The sequence below is a fragment of the Aspergillus saccharolyticus genome (assembly GCF_003184585.1).
Source record: "Aspergillus saccharolyticus JOP 1030-1 unplaced genomic scaffold BP01scaffold_9, whole genome shotgun sequence".
NCBI lineage: Eukaryota > Fungi > Ascomycota > Eurotiomycetes > Eurotiales > Aspergillaceae > Aspergillus > Aspergillus saccharolyticus.
This window is the reverse complement of record NW_020290619.1, coordinates 213,522-227,036: the sequence shown is the minus strand read 5'-3', so window position 1 is coordinate 227,036 and position 13,515 is coordinate 213,522. Positions and strand designations below refer to the sequence as shown.

At 51.1% G+C, this 13,515-nt stretch overlaps 5 protein-coding genes across 5 annotated transcripts; 2 read left to right on the top strand and 3 right to left on the bottom strand.

Annotated features, from left to right (window-relative positions):
* Window positions 1-197: 197 nt before the first annotated feature.
* On the top strand, window positions 198-1,853 carry BP01DRAFT_236754 (actin-related protein ArpA). The gene is made up of 3 exons (XM_025571242.1): window positions 198-1,216; window positions 1,275-1,589; window positions 1,645-1,853. The coding sequence occupies exons 1-3, from the start codon at window positions 449-451 to the stop codon at window positions 1,705-1,707; spliced, it is 1,146 nt and encodes a 381-aa protein (XP_025432760.1). The 5' UTR covers window positions 198-448; the 3' UTR covers window positions 1,708-1,853.
* Window positions 1,854-3,422: 1,569 nt separating this feature from the next.
* On the bottom strand, window positions 3,423-4,424 carry BP01DRAFT_236741 (DUF3602 domain-containing protein). Its single transcript, XM_025571241.1, has one exon. It carries the CDS (start codon window positions 4,316-4,318, stop codon window positions 3,845-3,847), a length of 474 nt encoding a protein of 157 aa, XP_025432759.1. The 5' UTR covers window positions 4,319-4,424; the 3' UTR covers window positions 3,423-3,844.
* A 3,833-nt stretch (window positions 4,425-8,257) lies between these two features.
* BP01DRAFT_355168 (putative U1 snRNP complex component Yhc1) lies at window positions 8,258-9,754 on the top strand. Its single transcript, XM_025574622.1, has 5 exons — window positions 8,258-8,274; window positions 8,325-8,577; window positions 8,644-8,772; window positions 8,849-8,929; window positions 9,023-9,754. Exons 2-5 carry the CDS (start codon window positions 8,511-8,513, stop codon window positions 9,373-9,375), a joined length of 630 nt encoding a protein of 209 aa, XP_025432758.1. The 5' UTR covers window positions 8,258-8,274; window positions 8,325-8,510; the 3' UTR covers window positions 9,376-9,754.
* A 571-nt stretch (window positions 9,755-10,325) lies between these two features.
* Window positions 10,326-10,753, bottom strand: BP01DRAFT_236690 (uncharacterized protein). The gene has a single exon (XM_025571240.1). It carries the CDS (start codon window positions 10,637-10,639, stop codon window positions 10,415-10,417), a length of 225 nt encoding a protein of 74 aa, XP_025432757.1. The 5' UTR covers window positions 10,640-10,753; the 3' UTR covers window positions 10,326-10,414.
* BP01DRAFT_236679 (transient receptor potential ion channel family protein) lies at window positions 10,750-13,296 on the bottom strand. Its single transcript, XM_025571239.1, has 2 exons — window positions 12,777-13,296; window positions 10,750-12,710 (listed from the first exon to the last, which is right to left on the bottom strand). Exons 1-2 carry the CDS (start codon window positions 13,147-13,149, stop codon window positions 10,861-10,863), a joined length of 2,223 nt encoding a protein of 740 aa, XP_025432756.1. The 5' UTR covers window positions 13,150-13,296; the 3' UTR covers window positions 10,750-10,860.
* Between the last annotated feature and the right edge of the window lie 219 nt (window positions 13,297-13,515).

Below are 13,515 nucleotides of genomic sequence, written 5' to 3'. Positions count from 1 at the left end.
CTTATGAAGTGAATCTCCATTGTATCACAAATCATCATAATCATCCACCCTCAAACATAGTCGGGAAGTATAGAGAGAAGGGGGCCGGGGTGCAGCGAGTGAGTGGTGGAGTGGCCCAAGCTTCCCCGTGCGGGCAGTCCGTCCGAACTGCCACTGACTTACTTTCCCTTCCCCGAACGCGCAAAAAGAACCACCACCGACTTTCTCGTCCCTCTAAGCTCTCCCTATTCTCTCCCCCTTCCAGCTTTCTTTGTTTCAGCGCGTGCTTTCTTTCTATTTGGACTATTGTCTCTGTGGAAACTTGATCTATTCAAACAATTTCCTCCACTGAAACTAAACTAAATCGGCCGCGGGGCCCTCTGCACTGCATATAAACAATCGACAACCCCAAAACACCCGTTCCGACCTCATCCAGCGCTCCGTTCCCCTTTCCAACTCCCTCCCCACAATGGCTGAAGCCACCCTTCATAATGCCCCGATAGTCATCGACAATGGCAGCGGGACCATTCGCGCCGGTTTTGCGGGGGAGGAGATCCCCTCCTGCTTCTTCCCCTCGTTCGTCGGTCGGCCCAAACACCCGCGGGTGATGGCCGGTGGCCTGGAGGGCGACGTCTTCATCGGCTCCCGCGCTCAGGAATTGCGCGGCCTGCTCAAAATCCGGTACCCGCTGGAACACGGCATCGTCACCGACTGGGATGATATGGAGAAAATCTGGCACTACGTGTACGAGAACGAGCTGAAGACGCTGCCGGAGGAACACCCCGTGCTCTTGACGGAGCCGCCGCTCAACCCGCGCAAGAACCGCGATGCCGCCGCCCAAATCATGTTCGAGACCTTCAACGTCCCCGCGCTGTATACCTCCATCCAGGCCGTTCTGTCGTTGTACGCGTCCGGCCGGACGACGGGCGTGGTGCTCGACTCGGGAGACGGCGTGTCACATGCGGTGCCGGTGTTTGAGGGCTTCGCGATCCCCAACAGTATCCGGCGGATCGATGTGGCGGGGCGGGATGTGACGGAGCAGCTGCAGTTGCTGCTCCGTAAGAATGGCCATGTGCTGCATACTAGTGCGGAGAAGGAGGTGGTGCGCATGATCAAGGAGAAGGTGTGCTACGTGTCGCTGGACCCGAAGCGAGAGGAGAAGGAGTGGATGAACAACTATCACAAGTTGGAGACAAAGTCGGTTGACTATGCATTGCCAGACGGGCACAAGATCAAAGTACGCACAATTTGTTGGTGTAGCACACGCGACACCGCTCCCTACTGACTTTGCACAGATCGGACAAGAACGCTACCGCGCCCCGGAAATTCTCTTCGACCCGGAACTCATTGGTTTGGAGTACCCAGGAGTGCATCAGATCGTGCAGGATGCTATCACCCGGACGGATCTCGATCTGCGCAAGTCTCTGTACCTTAACATTGTCCTCTCCGGTGGCTCGACGCTATGCAAGAACTTCCCCGACCGGTTGATGCGTGAAATCAAGCGATTGGCTGTGGAGGACATGAAGATTCGGATCTCTGCGCCTGCCGAGCGCAAGTACACGACCTGGATTGGAGGAGGTATATTAGCTGGTTTGAGCACATTCCGCAAGGTAAGTTGCGCTCACATCGTACGCCCCCTCGATCGATTTGCTAACCAAGAGTCAGATGTGGGTGAGCGCGGATGAATGGCACGAAGATCCTGAGATCATCCACCGGAAATTTGCTTAATTGTACTGCATCGCAGGACGACGTACCGGTTAGAAACATCATGAAATGATTGACGGATAACCACCCCATCGTGCGGAAGTCAAACGGATGCATCCCAAGGAGCGAACGACCAGCATGCACGAAGGGAATGGTTGTCTTCGCAGGGACCTGAAGAAGTTCAGGGCCATGCCACGACCAGCAGCAGCATTTTCATAGATACCCCCTGCCTCCTATCCAATTTCTGCCTTTGACCCTCCGAACACATAGCACCTTATCTAGATGATACATTTCGTGCATATCCTCGGTGACTAAATGATTTGTCACTCCATAGTACCCCCTATGCACGTGCACCTGCATTTCAGCGTGTTCTTTCCTGCTTTCGATCCCAACTGTCATACCTCTTGGCTTGACCGATCACCCACATGGCTCTGCTGGGCGAGCTATCCACCACCACAATGGCGACCAAGGACTACTTGGGATCTTTCGACACCATTTGTGCTGGTTTTGACCAGAGTATCTACGCAGCTGAGGGATGGCTTAGCGAGTAGTTGAGCGATGACAAGCATTCTCGCTTCCTGCTCTATGTCAAGCGTTCGGCCTTTGTTCTTCTCGACTGTACTTTTGGTGTGAATATTGGAGGGCATAGATGCGATGAATGAGCGAGATAGATGATTTGTTTCCAAGTGCGTATTTAAGCCCAGCCTGCTCTCGACCAGTCGTTCTCTAAGTTACTCCGTATCTCTTTCGTAAGCTAAATGCCCAAAGGATATTTCAACACCCGTGAAGATAGTATATACTCACCTCACAGATCTACACATCCACCACCACCACCATCACAACCAAGATAGTCAATTAAACGCCATAAACCCATCAAAAGAACCTTCCAACCGCTGAAACAAGGAATTACACGCGTATAACCACACAGCGTATAAAGAAATAGCTTGGCGCCTATGATGACACCATGCAAACCATCTAAGATTGCATCTAGAACCAATGCAGACCAAATTTCGAACGACAGTCCAGACCCTCCGCTTCCTACAATCTGTCCTCTCTTTTCCAAGTGGAAACGTCCAATTAGCGATTTGACTGGCTGAACTCGGGAACGAACCGCATGATGGAGAGAAAGAGAGGAGGGGAGTTTAAAGTTAAGCTTTCCTCCAGCATCCGTCATCATCCCCGAGCTTTCTTTCCCTTTTTGACATTTGACGTGGCCCTTTCTTCGCCTCTTCGTAACTTAGTAATAACAAGTTGTTCGTACTCGGATTTCATTTTGTAAGTAAAGGGTCTGTGTCTCCACATAAAGCAGACAGACATAAAAGGATTGAGTTTTCTTTGCGAGTACGGCTCTTGTGTCTAGCTGTCTTTTCGCTAACCTTACGATTCGGGCGTAGGTTTACGGGACGCTGGGGTTTTAAATGAGTGTGACAGGTTGGATGAAGAAGACACTTTACGGGTATGACTGATGAGATGAGAAGGATAGTTGGTGCTTGTCTGGTTTGGTTTCATTGCAATGTACCGAGGTATTGGCTAGCTATCTAGAGATCATATTCACAGGACAGGAGATAGGGGATGTTCGGGCAGATGGAAGATGCAAATGGATGACTAACGTAAGTATGGCACATGATCCAGATTTGTTGTTGCCGTATATGACAGGCAGACAAGACCAAACAAAATTAAAAAAAAGAAAAAAAGAAGAAAAAGGGACAAATTAAATGCCATGCGATGCTGATCCACGTATGGAGTCATGTTCGAACATAGCTAATTGGGGTATCATGTTGAAGAGGATTAGATTAGAGAATGCAAAATCAAATCACAGGTTGAAGAGGTTTGAGTTTGAGAATCGAGTTGAAGAGTGAGATGAGAGTTGTTTGATGACTCATGGAATGGGTAGCTGTAGCACACCCCTTGATGCGGTTGTTGAAGGATAAAGGATTCAAAGAACGCGTGGTTGAATGCATGTGGAAATCAATATCGAGACTGCCAAGACCGGGAATAAGGTGGGGTTTTGTCGAAAATCAAGAACTTTTGTTGTTTGGTGTCGTGAAGAGTCGTGAGTCATGGTCCAGGAGGACAAATTGCAGGGCGCTTTGGTGCAAGGAACTTGACAAGCAGGAGGCTGAATTGATTCCGAATCGCAAAAAGGACAAAAGGGTCAGGCCTAGGCCATGCCCCGGATCTTGTCCCAGCCCTTATTCAGACCTCGGAGAGCCCGCTCACGCGCGGAGCCCGAGCTGCTGCTGGTGCCGTTGCTGCAGGCGGAGAGCTTGCGCGAGAGACTGCTGGACGAGTCGTCGCCGCTGAAGACCGTGTTGCCCGCCCCGCCACGGCCGACGTGGTAGACGGGGGCAGCGCGGCGCAGCTCGCGTTCCAACTCCTCGTCAAAGCTGAAGATGGCGCGCTCGCTGCCGCTGTGGACGTTGCCGGCGCCGCCCCGACCGGACTTGAAGGTGGTAGGTACGCGCGAGTCGAGGCGTGTCAACGAAGCCGGTCCGGTGGCCGTCTGCGAGGGAGTGGTCTTGGTGCCCTTCAGGTTGATGACATTGCCGGCGCCGCCGCGAGCTGTATGTAAAGCCGGACGGCTGGTGTGAGGAACCGACGGGTGCGGTTCGATGACTCGATATGACCCTGGCATGGTGGACTGTGTTGGTGTGTGCGTATGTATGCGATTGCGCTAACGGCGATGAGTCAATGCAGCGATGATGCAATGCGAAGAGAGACTGGACGTGCAATTGAGACTCGAAGGTGTAATTGCGAATTGGTTTCGAGTTGAGTGTGGAGGAGAATGCGTGGTGATTGTGAGGATATAATATCCTGCGGGTGGGCTGAACAGTGAAGTATAAAGTGATCAAAGGAAGCCAGCGGCAGGAACAGTGGTTGAACTATATGATGATTCAAAGGAGAGAAAGAGAAAAAAATTTTCTTTTTTCTTTTCCTTTTTTGTTTTTCTTGTAATCCACTTTTGCTCTTCTTTCAAAGATGTCGTGATGCTGGAACTATCCACTTCTATAGAGCGTCGACCCAAAGAGTGTGGCGGGGACATGGGTTAAATATACAGCTTTGTGACGGCAGGACGACTCATGATTGCACCACGGGACAAGCCTTGAGAAATCCATATTTCCCTTTCCAGGCACCGCAATCCAAAAGCCAGGGAAAGCCAGGGTCACACGCGGTGCAGAAGTGGAGCGTCAGCCCAAAAGAAATCTGAAAAACCTCAAAAAAAAATTGATGAAAAAATGGAGAAAAGAGTTTGCCGGTTGAACCGCGCGCATAACGTCGGTAAAGCAGCATCAAGAAAGGTGTTACGCCCCGATCAGCTGACTCCCGCTCCAAAACAAAACGTAACAGAAATAGGAGTTTGCACCAATCAACCTCCAGCCTCGGTGCCCATGGAGTTTCCTGGGGGTAATGGAAATGTGCACGGGTCAGTCACGCGTCATTTTGAATCGTTGTTGCAATAGTTGTTGCAATAGTCGCAGATTGAAAAGATGTTGCAAGATGTTGCAAGAGTTCAACCAAGCCCTTCCAGCTGCCCTCGTGGCTTGAGATGATTACTCCGTAGTCCGTACGACTTGAAGATTAAGGCATTGGAAACCCCCCAAGACTCTCAATTCATAGCGTGGTGGGCAGATGCAGGCAAGCCACGCTAACCCTCTAACTTACTGCTGCTTTCCCCGCAAAAAGCCATCGGATGAACTGTAAACAGTAACAGGAAGTAGTATACACTTGCATCATCGTCGAAATGCACACAGTACATCCCAAGCACCTTCTCCTCATCCCCGCAACAACAGTCCAACATGTCCTCTCGGAAGTCCTGCAATTACGAGAGAAATTGCGCGAATGATGCCAACTTCCAGCTGGTCACCTCCTGCAAGATGATGCTGATCAGGCACCTCTAGCGGAGAAGAAGCTAGGTAATCCTGCCGTGGCTCGAAGACGTTATTGTGCAGCGACTCGCACCATTGTGCCCGAGTGCCTGTGTTGGCTGGAAAGGGGGGAAGGGGAGAAGCCAGTAGAATCAGGAGAGTCAGGAGAACCAAGGCATCATCGGTTGTTGTTGTCGACAAATTTGTGGTGATGTTCGAGACCATCGACGTTTAGTCACATTTAGGCATGTTTAGTCACAATAGCCCCGATTCATTGTGCGAAGATCCTCCACCAGCATCCACCTCTTGCCCTCTTGCCCTCACCGCCCTTACCTCTACGATTCACCGTTCTCTGTCTGCCCACGCCGCACCACCACCACCACCACCACCAACATGATACTCATACCTCCATCTCATTGGAACTGGTCTGCCACGCGAAGCGCCTTGCTGGCCAAGGCTGAGTATACGCAGGTTATGGACTCCAGCCCCATCATCATCCTCATCATTCTCATTTCTTTTCATCAGGTGAACAGCAAATATCCACCCAATATAACCCGCTAACCCCAAGAGGGACAGCTTCCCCAGAATTAGCAGAATTTTCCACTACTCCCAACTCGACTGGACAGACAATCGAGAAATTTCTCATGAAACGAGGTTGATCGGGCCAAATGAAGGATGACGATGGCACAACCCCACCCCTTTCTCCTCGAATGCCAGAAATGCCTCACTGTGCACTGGCCACAGATGCTATTTTTCTCCCTCCAGGGGTTGAATTTTTCTCCCTTTCCCCACACCACAGGGCTGCTGCGTTAGTCAACTTTGAACTTTCCCGGGCCAGACTGGCGGTTATTACGGGTGACACTTGGCTCTTTGGAGATATCTCCAAGTACGTCGTAGTCCGTAGGCACATAGTCTCCAAATGTCTTAAGGGGCAATACACTAACCCCTCAGATGTTCAGTAGTGCATACAGAGTACACATAGTAGAGTGGTTTATGAAGACATTTGAATGGTCATGACAACCGAGCCGGTCCAGCCAGCAAATCGCCGGTTCCGTTTGTGGTGGAGAATACCGGTAAAAGCCTGAGGCGGCAAGGCGTTCAAGGATTCCAGTTGCTTCTTCCCCGGATTTTCCTGCCGGCGTGACATGCATTCGACCGACATCCCGTTGAACTGCGTTGCCTCTTCTCCGTCTTCCCCCTCTTCTCTTTCACCGCGAAAACATGACGTCTCTCAACCAAACTTCCATCTGTTCTAATTTCTTCCTTGCGCCTTCCGGGTCCTTACTCCGTCGCCAAATGTTGTTCCCCGGCCCTCGGTTGATGGCTGGGAACGCCGAGTTGTGGGGGAAACGCAGCACCTGATCATTGAGGAGTCTCCGGACTCCCCGCGGACAAGGTCAAGAACCACTCCTTACCGTCCCTCAAATCCGGGGGATGTCTCATACGTAGTGAGATCCAAATTTGGACCTCGAAGCAGCCCGGAGGCAAGAACTGGGTGACTCACAGTCCAGAGATCTCCTGGCCACTCTTCTGCGCCGGTGGATGCGCGCGCTCCCTCCTCCCCAGCTGGGTTGCAACCAATGCCCAGGGGACAACCTCCGGGATCTGCTTCCTTGCCCTGATGATCATGGATTATCCCAGCCATTACGACTCGTGGAGTGTCTACTTTCCAGCATTTTGCATCGATCCCTACCTCAACTTGTCTTGCTCGATCTACTGACAGCATAAGGTGCCCAACTGTGGCATATCGCCCGGATAGCAAAGAAACTGAAGGTCATGTGCGTCTTGCGCGGTTTTCCGTTTGGGCGCCTGTTTCGCTCGTTAATTTCGACACCACGAGATCCCAGTGTCGACAGTCTACTTCATAGTTGTCGCCATAAAGACGAAGGCATGGCGCAACTAGATCCCAGTCGGTTCTCGGGCCCAAGTTAATAGTTTGAACCTCATACCAAGTCACTGGATGAGGGTGTAGATACTTAGGCACCATTTCCCAGTCTATTATGAGTAGATTCGCCGGTGATGAGCGGTAATTTTGTCACCGTTTCCTGCTTGTCAGGCCTGCATCGCGAGATCAGTGATACTGAAGCCATTGTTGATTTGACTATGTATTGGAACAGTTCCGTTGCCGGGTGGCCATCACTGCTTTCAGTGGTGTGGCCATTTCACTTGTGACCCAAGAGCTTCCGCAATTACAATGGAATTCAGAAAATATATCGTATTCTACAAGAACACATCGGTACACTGTCCTACAACTGTAACACATTACCGCGCTGGTTTCTGGGCAGAGTTCGAGCCAAAAGATCTCATACATCGGCATAGTAAGACTTAAGCATCGACTGGCAATGGTTGACAGAATGAGTACACGAGCTGCAGTGCCTTCATGCACCAGTTCATCGGCATCGCCCATTTAGAATACCTTTGAATGCCTGAGGCTGCATTGCCGTGCCACATATTCTGCCATTCGATACCGCCTTGATATCGCCTCGAACTCCGCCTCCAGTTATCCGTCTTCGATCAGCCCAAAATTTCCCAGTATCAACAATTCTGCGCACGAAGACATTTGTCAACAACCCGATTTTCCCACCTTGAAGCTGGCTACAAGCAACGCGCTGAAACGACTTGAGCGAATCGTCCCGTCCACGCGCAACGCGCCAACTGAGCGCTGCCGAGCGAAGCTAATCCGCATTCTAAGAGCTGTCGCTATCTAAGATCAAAATGCCTAAATATAAGTATTCCGCCACTTGCTCACTAGAACTCTACTGACACAGCCTTTACTCTTCTGTAGGTTCATCCCTTCAACACCATCGGTCTACGTGACTGCGCAATCTCGCTCTTACGACATTTGGACTTTGTGGCAATCGCGAGATCTCATCCCAACACCACCAACCATGCCACACGGAGACTGACCATCGACCTCAATTCGCAGGTGACTACTGTGATGTCTACCTCACGCACGACTCGATGAGCGTGCGCAAGGCGCACAACTCCGGACGTAACCATCTGAGAAATGTCGTGGAATACTATCAACGTACGACGCCCTCGCGCATATCGGACATGCCATCCATTCGCAGCTTTCATCTAACACGGTTTACAGAGATTGGACAAGAAAAGGCTCAATCGGTCATCGACTCCATCACATCCTCATACGCTGCCGAAGGCCAGGCCGTACCCAACCCTGCGATGGTTCCCCCGGGCGCCTACCCTCCGCCCTTTGGATTCCCGGGTACGTTCCATCATTCTATACACCTGTGCTTTGATGCCGAAAAAAGTAGCTTGAATGCTGATTGACACGTCTCCAGGCCGTCCGGGTCAACTTCCTCCTCCGCCGTTTGGAATGCCCGCACCTGGCGCCGCTCCCGGAGCCCCAGGCATGCCTCCTCGTACGTCCTCTAAAGTGGCATAATTCCACACTCTCCCCACAACCCATGTCCCTCATTTCGATTGATATATATAAGCTAACGACAACTGCGCAGCCCCCGGGGCAAGAGGCCTTCCCTTCCCACCCCCATTCCCTGGTGTCGGCGGCCCCGGTGCCCCCGGCGGTCTCCCAGCTCTACCTAACATGCCCCCCGGAGCCCAGGGCTTCCCCCCGATCCCACCTCCCGGCGGATTCCCCGCTAGCTTTCCCACGCCCCCTCCTGGTGCGGCGGGATTTCCCAACATTCCTCCCCCGGGCCAGCTTCCGCCAGCAGGCTACAGTCCCAGTCCGACTCCCGGGATGAACGGCCCGCCAGGCTCGGACGCATTCGCTCATGCGGCTCCGCCTCCCGGTATGGGATCTTCTTCTCTGCCTGGTCCCCCTCCGGGATTGGGTGATAGACGGTAAAATGGCGTTCTGCTGTTCACAAAAGAAAACTGAAACCGTGGTTACAAGTTGCATTTAAATCTGAAATCACTTCCGCACCCCTCCCCCCCCACCTCTTTTCCCTCCCTCCTAAACCATCTCATGGACTTTTCCTCCATATTTTGAAATGCTTTTATACCTTTGACCTTGCAAATAGCTTGATTTGCTGTTTAGATTGTGTGATTGTGTTTTCTTTTTTCTTTTTCTTTTTCTTTCCCCCTCTTTTTGCTCTCACACTGGCGTGGTTTCTGAATTTAAAATCTGTGGATTCGGGTTCTACTTTCTCATCCAGTATCATCCTATATGGTCTTCATACTACGTACTAAAGAAAGAAAAATAAAGTAGTGGGTTCCAAGATAGCAAAGGACTACGTACAAGAAGGTGACGTCTTCCTACAAAGCAAACCATCGTCTTGAGTTTCAGTCCATACTAGTCTGCTAGGTTCCGATAGTCTACATACGAATTGACAATATCTGATTGATAGACACGAACAGTACTGCGTACATACGCCCCGGATAATCTGCAAAGCTCCTTCTCCCCTCTCATCCGGTCTATCTATCTGTTCCTTTCACACTGCCCCACACTCTCCCCGACCTAAATCTCCCTTTCTCTCGGTATAGCGGTAAGCAGCCAGCTCAAGCAAGAATTCCACGTCCCAATATCAGTAAAACCCTTTCAACAATAGTGCACATAAAAGAAAACAAGAAAAAAGATGAGGTATCCTGAGACACAGCCAACATGAAAAGAAAAGAAAAGAAAAGAAAAGAAAAGAAAAGTTCCAAGTGGGGTTCATTCCCTCTTTCCTTCCTTTCCTGCATTTGATTCTCTATTATTGCGCACATCAAAGGAAATTGAATACGGGCATAAGAAGGTGATGTGTAGAAGAAGACTAGAAGAGAAAAAAAAAATCCAAGATAGAATGTAATATGACAAGAGTCCCCCTACCCATACATAGACAAGAGTATAATATGAAATCGATATATATCCAGATCCTTGTTTCAGAACGCCAGCTGTATAGGAATCAAAACATGAGAGTAGGAGATAGGGTGGTGTAGCTTGGAGGTGGGTTGTAGTTCGTAGGTGGAAAAAATGGTAGCCTCCCCTTGCGTGAAAAGGGGCGTCGGGCGTCGAGGTCAGATGAGAGGTACGTGGGAAGGTAGGTAGACGAAGAGGGTGGGTTGGTCAGAGAGAGAGGGAAAAGGGGGAGGCTCATCACAGTATACGACAAGGGAAAGGGCAAAAGCATGATAACATGGAAATAGTAATAGTGGTAATCAGAAAAGCCAGACAAGAGAACAAAAAAACGCACCTGGTGCGGGTAAAAAATTTGTATAGGTAGTAGAAAGCTAGAATGGCTCTTGGATAGAATAGAATAGGAGTCAATCCGTGCCTTCCCCCGCACACACACAAGGCCATAACTTCATCACAAGCAAGGCTAGAAAGCAATTCAGGTGAATTAATTCAACTTTAGTGATCATATCCTGCCCCCCTTTGCCACGGACTGGGGTTGTTTTGTTGCCGGTATGCATGCGGGTTTTGCATTGGAGAAGCGGTGTCGTACCGCGGGACAGGCGATGGTGATCGGCCGAAATTGGCATCATGCGATCCGTTGCGGTTGTCGCTAGGGAACAGAGGTAAAGAAGGGTCCACTGGCGAAGCGGGGGAGCGCGCTGCGTGGTTCGGCGACGGATCAGGAGCTTCAAGGTTCTGACGGCTGACGCTGGCCCCGTTGCCGCTAGAGAAAGAGGCATTATCATCCTCAAAAGGACTGGACTTGTATGGCGAGTTCTTCATGTCACCACGCGCAGTCGCACCCAGAGCGTCCAATTCGGTGGTCAGCTGGCTGCCCGACTTGATGAACGAACCGCGATCATCCCTCATTGGCTGATAACGCGTGTCAGGGTTCTTGGACACGATGGCATAGATGGAAGCAACAAGCACCATGATCAAGAGCACGAGAGCAAAGATCGCGTTGATTACGAAGAACACGACGCCCATAACACCAGTGACAATACCGGGTTGGTTGAATACTTCCGAGAAAAAGAGGAGGAAGATGACGTTGAGAAAGTTGATAGCAGCGATGGTGATGTTGTAGATGTTGGTTTTCTTGTCCATCCACGGGCGCAACACACTGACAGCAATAAGCATACAGGCCTCAATGATAACCAGGGCAATGGTCTGCACGACAGGGGCCTGTTGACTCAAGCCGATGAACATGCCCTTGACAAAGATATAGCCCAGGTAAGGAAGAATGAAGTAATATGCAGTCGCTCGGTACTGCACATACAAGAAACCCCATTTGTTGAGGCAGGAGGGGTCAGAGAAAAGAATGTAGGCCGGGTTCTTGTGCATCACGGTTGATCGGCTGGCGAGGCGGAGCACCTTGAGGGCTGCCCAACCCAGTGCGGCGACCACGGACAAAAACATCACGATGGCCAAAACCACCTCCGCCGCAGAATCCCGCTGGGTGAGCTCCCACAAACACAGAACGGCCATCTGGGGAAAACCGATCAGTGTCAGTCGGAAGAGAATGCCACGAGCCACCACTTTCCAGCCGTTCCGGAAGTCCTGAAACTTGTTGCTCTTCATCCTTCCCTGCTTAGCCAGTAGCTCGCAGCCAAGCTTGAAAAGGACAACTAGAATCATGACCAGAGCAACGAAGACAATAAAGAAGATGAGACCGGTCATAAAGATATTGGTCGATTCAATCTTGGCCTTGAAGCCAACACGCTCGATACCTCGTACAATAACCGTGGCATCAGTCGCCGTCTTGCTGTTGCCGGATGCGCGCTTCCGCATGTAGTTCAGATAGCCGCTCGCTCGTCTATAAACGCCCTGTTCCTCGAGTGAACGCTTTCTGCGTTTGTAAGCCGCGACTGAAGTAGTTGACAGACTCGATAATAGCGTCGCGGCAGTCCCTCCGGTTGCTCTTTGGTACCAAGTGCAGATATCCTCCAAGAAGCCAACGTGAATAATACCCATACTCCACTGGAAGTTCTGAGTCCAAGCTTCAACAATAGGGGGCATATGCACTGATGTCATGCCAATCATGGCCTGAGACTGCATGAAACTGAACAGAGAAAGAGCGTTGGCTGCGACATGAGCTGCGGTGTTCGAGTGCCCTAATCCCGAGGTGATGGCAGAAGCGGCGAGACCTAAGCCAGAGATGACAGCAGTGGCCCAGCCGACACCCTTCTGGTAAACGGTCTGGCCGTTCGAGAGCTCTGCTTCCATGCAGGTGATGCTGGAGTTCGTCTCGGTCGAGTTGATGTAGATACGCACACTAGCGTCAAGATCAGGGACTGTATAAGCGATGCCTTTTGGATGCGGATTAGCGGGTCTGGTCTCTGTATGACATCCCCCTTGCAATCAACTCGACTCACCTGGGATATCTTTGATCACAGACTCGGGAATGGTCATCGTGGCTTTGGCGACATCAATGGCGCCGGTATTCATGGGACAAAGACCGGAGATGCCCATTTCACATGGGTCCATGGTTTTGGAGAGAACATTGATGCCGTAGGCCGTGAGCTGTAGCTCCGCATTAACATAGCCGGAGATTGCGGACACTCCATCGAAACTGAAGGCGAGTGAACGATTCCCGGGCGTGAATACCACATTAAAGTAGGTGACAGTGAAATTGTTGCTCGCTTGACAAAGATTAAGAGCGCTAGATTCGATCAACCTGGTGGCAGTTACCTGCAGGGTGTTGAGAAGGACGAGGAAAAGCCCGAAGAGGATCGGGGATAGTCGCATGTTGGCCGAAACGTGTGTCCGCGGACAACGATATCATTGACCGATATGGAGGGGCACCGGTGAATATCTTATGTAGGAATGCGGAGAAGACGTAGTACGTAGTAATCGGAGTGGTCGGTCAGATCGAGGGTGGTACTCCAGAGCACCAACTAGGCGCGAGCCGAAAGCGGAAGTCGGGGGGACCTCGAAAGTCGTCCTGCGGCAGGGCCTTTTTGGGTCAGGTTCCAGGGAAGAGAGTGTCCTCGCTGGTCGAGATGGATCGGTAGTCGAGGAACGTTTCGTTGCGAATTACGGTTCACAACGTCATTGATGGTCCCAAGGCGGTGGTTGGTAGAAGAAACAGGGTAAATGATCGGCTAAGTGATT

What these genes read in the sequence shown, in the direction of transcription:
- BP01DRAFT_236754 (XM_025571242.1), top strand. Translation starts at nt 449, where the DNA reads ATGGCTGAAGCCACCCTTCATAATGCCCCGATAGTCATCGACAATGGC. An exon ending in CAGACGGGCACAAGATCAAA is followed by an intron (nt 1,217 to 1,274) that starts GTACGCACAATT and finishes GACTTTGCACAG; the next exon opens with ATCGGACAAGAACGCTACCG. An exon ending in GTTTGAGCACATTCCGCAAG is followed by an intron (nt 1,590 to 1,644) that starts GTAAGTTGCGCT and finishes ACCAAGAGTCAG; the next exon opens with ATGTGGGTGAGCGCGGATGA.
- BP01DRAFT_236741 (XM_025571241.1), bottom strand. Translation starts at nt 4,318, where the DNA reads ATGCCAGGGTCATATCGAGTCATCGAACCGCACCCGTCGGTTCCTCAC.
- BP01DRAFT_355168 (XM_025574622.1), top strand. Translation starts at nt 8,511, where the DNA reads ATGAGCGTGCGCAAGGCGCACAACTCCGGACGTAACCATCTGAGAAAT. An exon ending in TCCGCCCTTTGGATTCCCGG is followed by an intron (nt 8,773 to 8,848) that starts GTACGTTCCATC and finishes ACACGTCTCCAG; the next exon opens with GCCGTCCGGGTCAACTTCCT. An exon ending in AGCCCCAGGCATGCCTCCTC is followed by an intron (nt 8,930 to 9,022) that starts GTACGTCCTCTA and finishes ACAACTGCGCAG; the next exon opens with CCCCCGGGGCAAGAGGCCTT.
- BP01DRAFT_236690 (XM_025571240.1), bottom strand. Translation starts at nt 10,639, where the DNA reads ATGCTTTTGCCCTTTCCCTTGTCGTATACTGTGATGAGCCTCCCCCTT.
- BP01DRAFT_236679 (XM_025571239.1), bottom strand. Translation starts at nt 13,149, where the DNA reads ATGCGACTATCCCCGATCCTCTTCGGGCTTTTCCTCGTCCTTCTCAAC. An exon ending in TGTGATCAAAGATATCCCAG is followed by an intron (nt 12,711 to 12,776) that starts GTGAGTCGAGTT and finishes CGCATCCAAAAG; the next exon opens with GCATCGCTTATACAGTCCCT.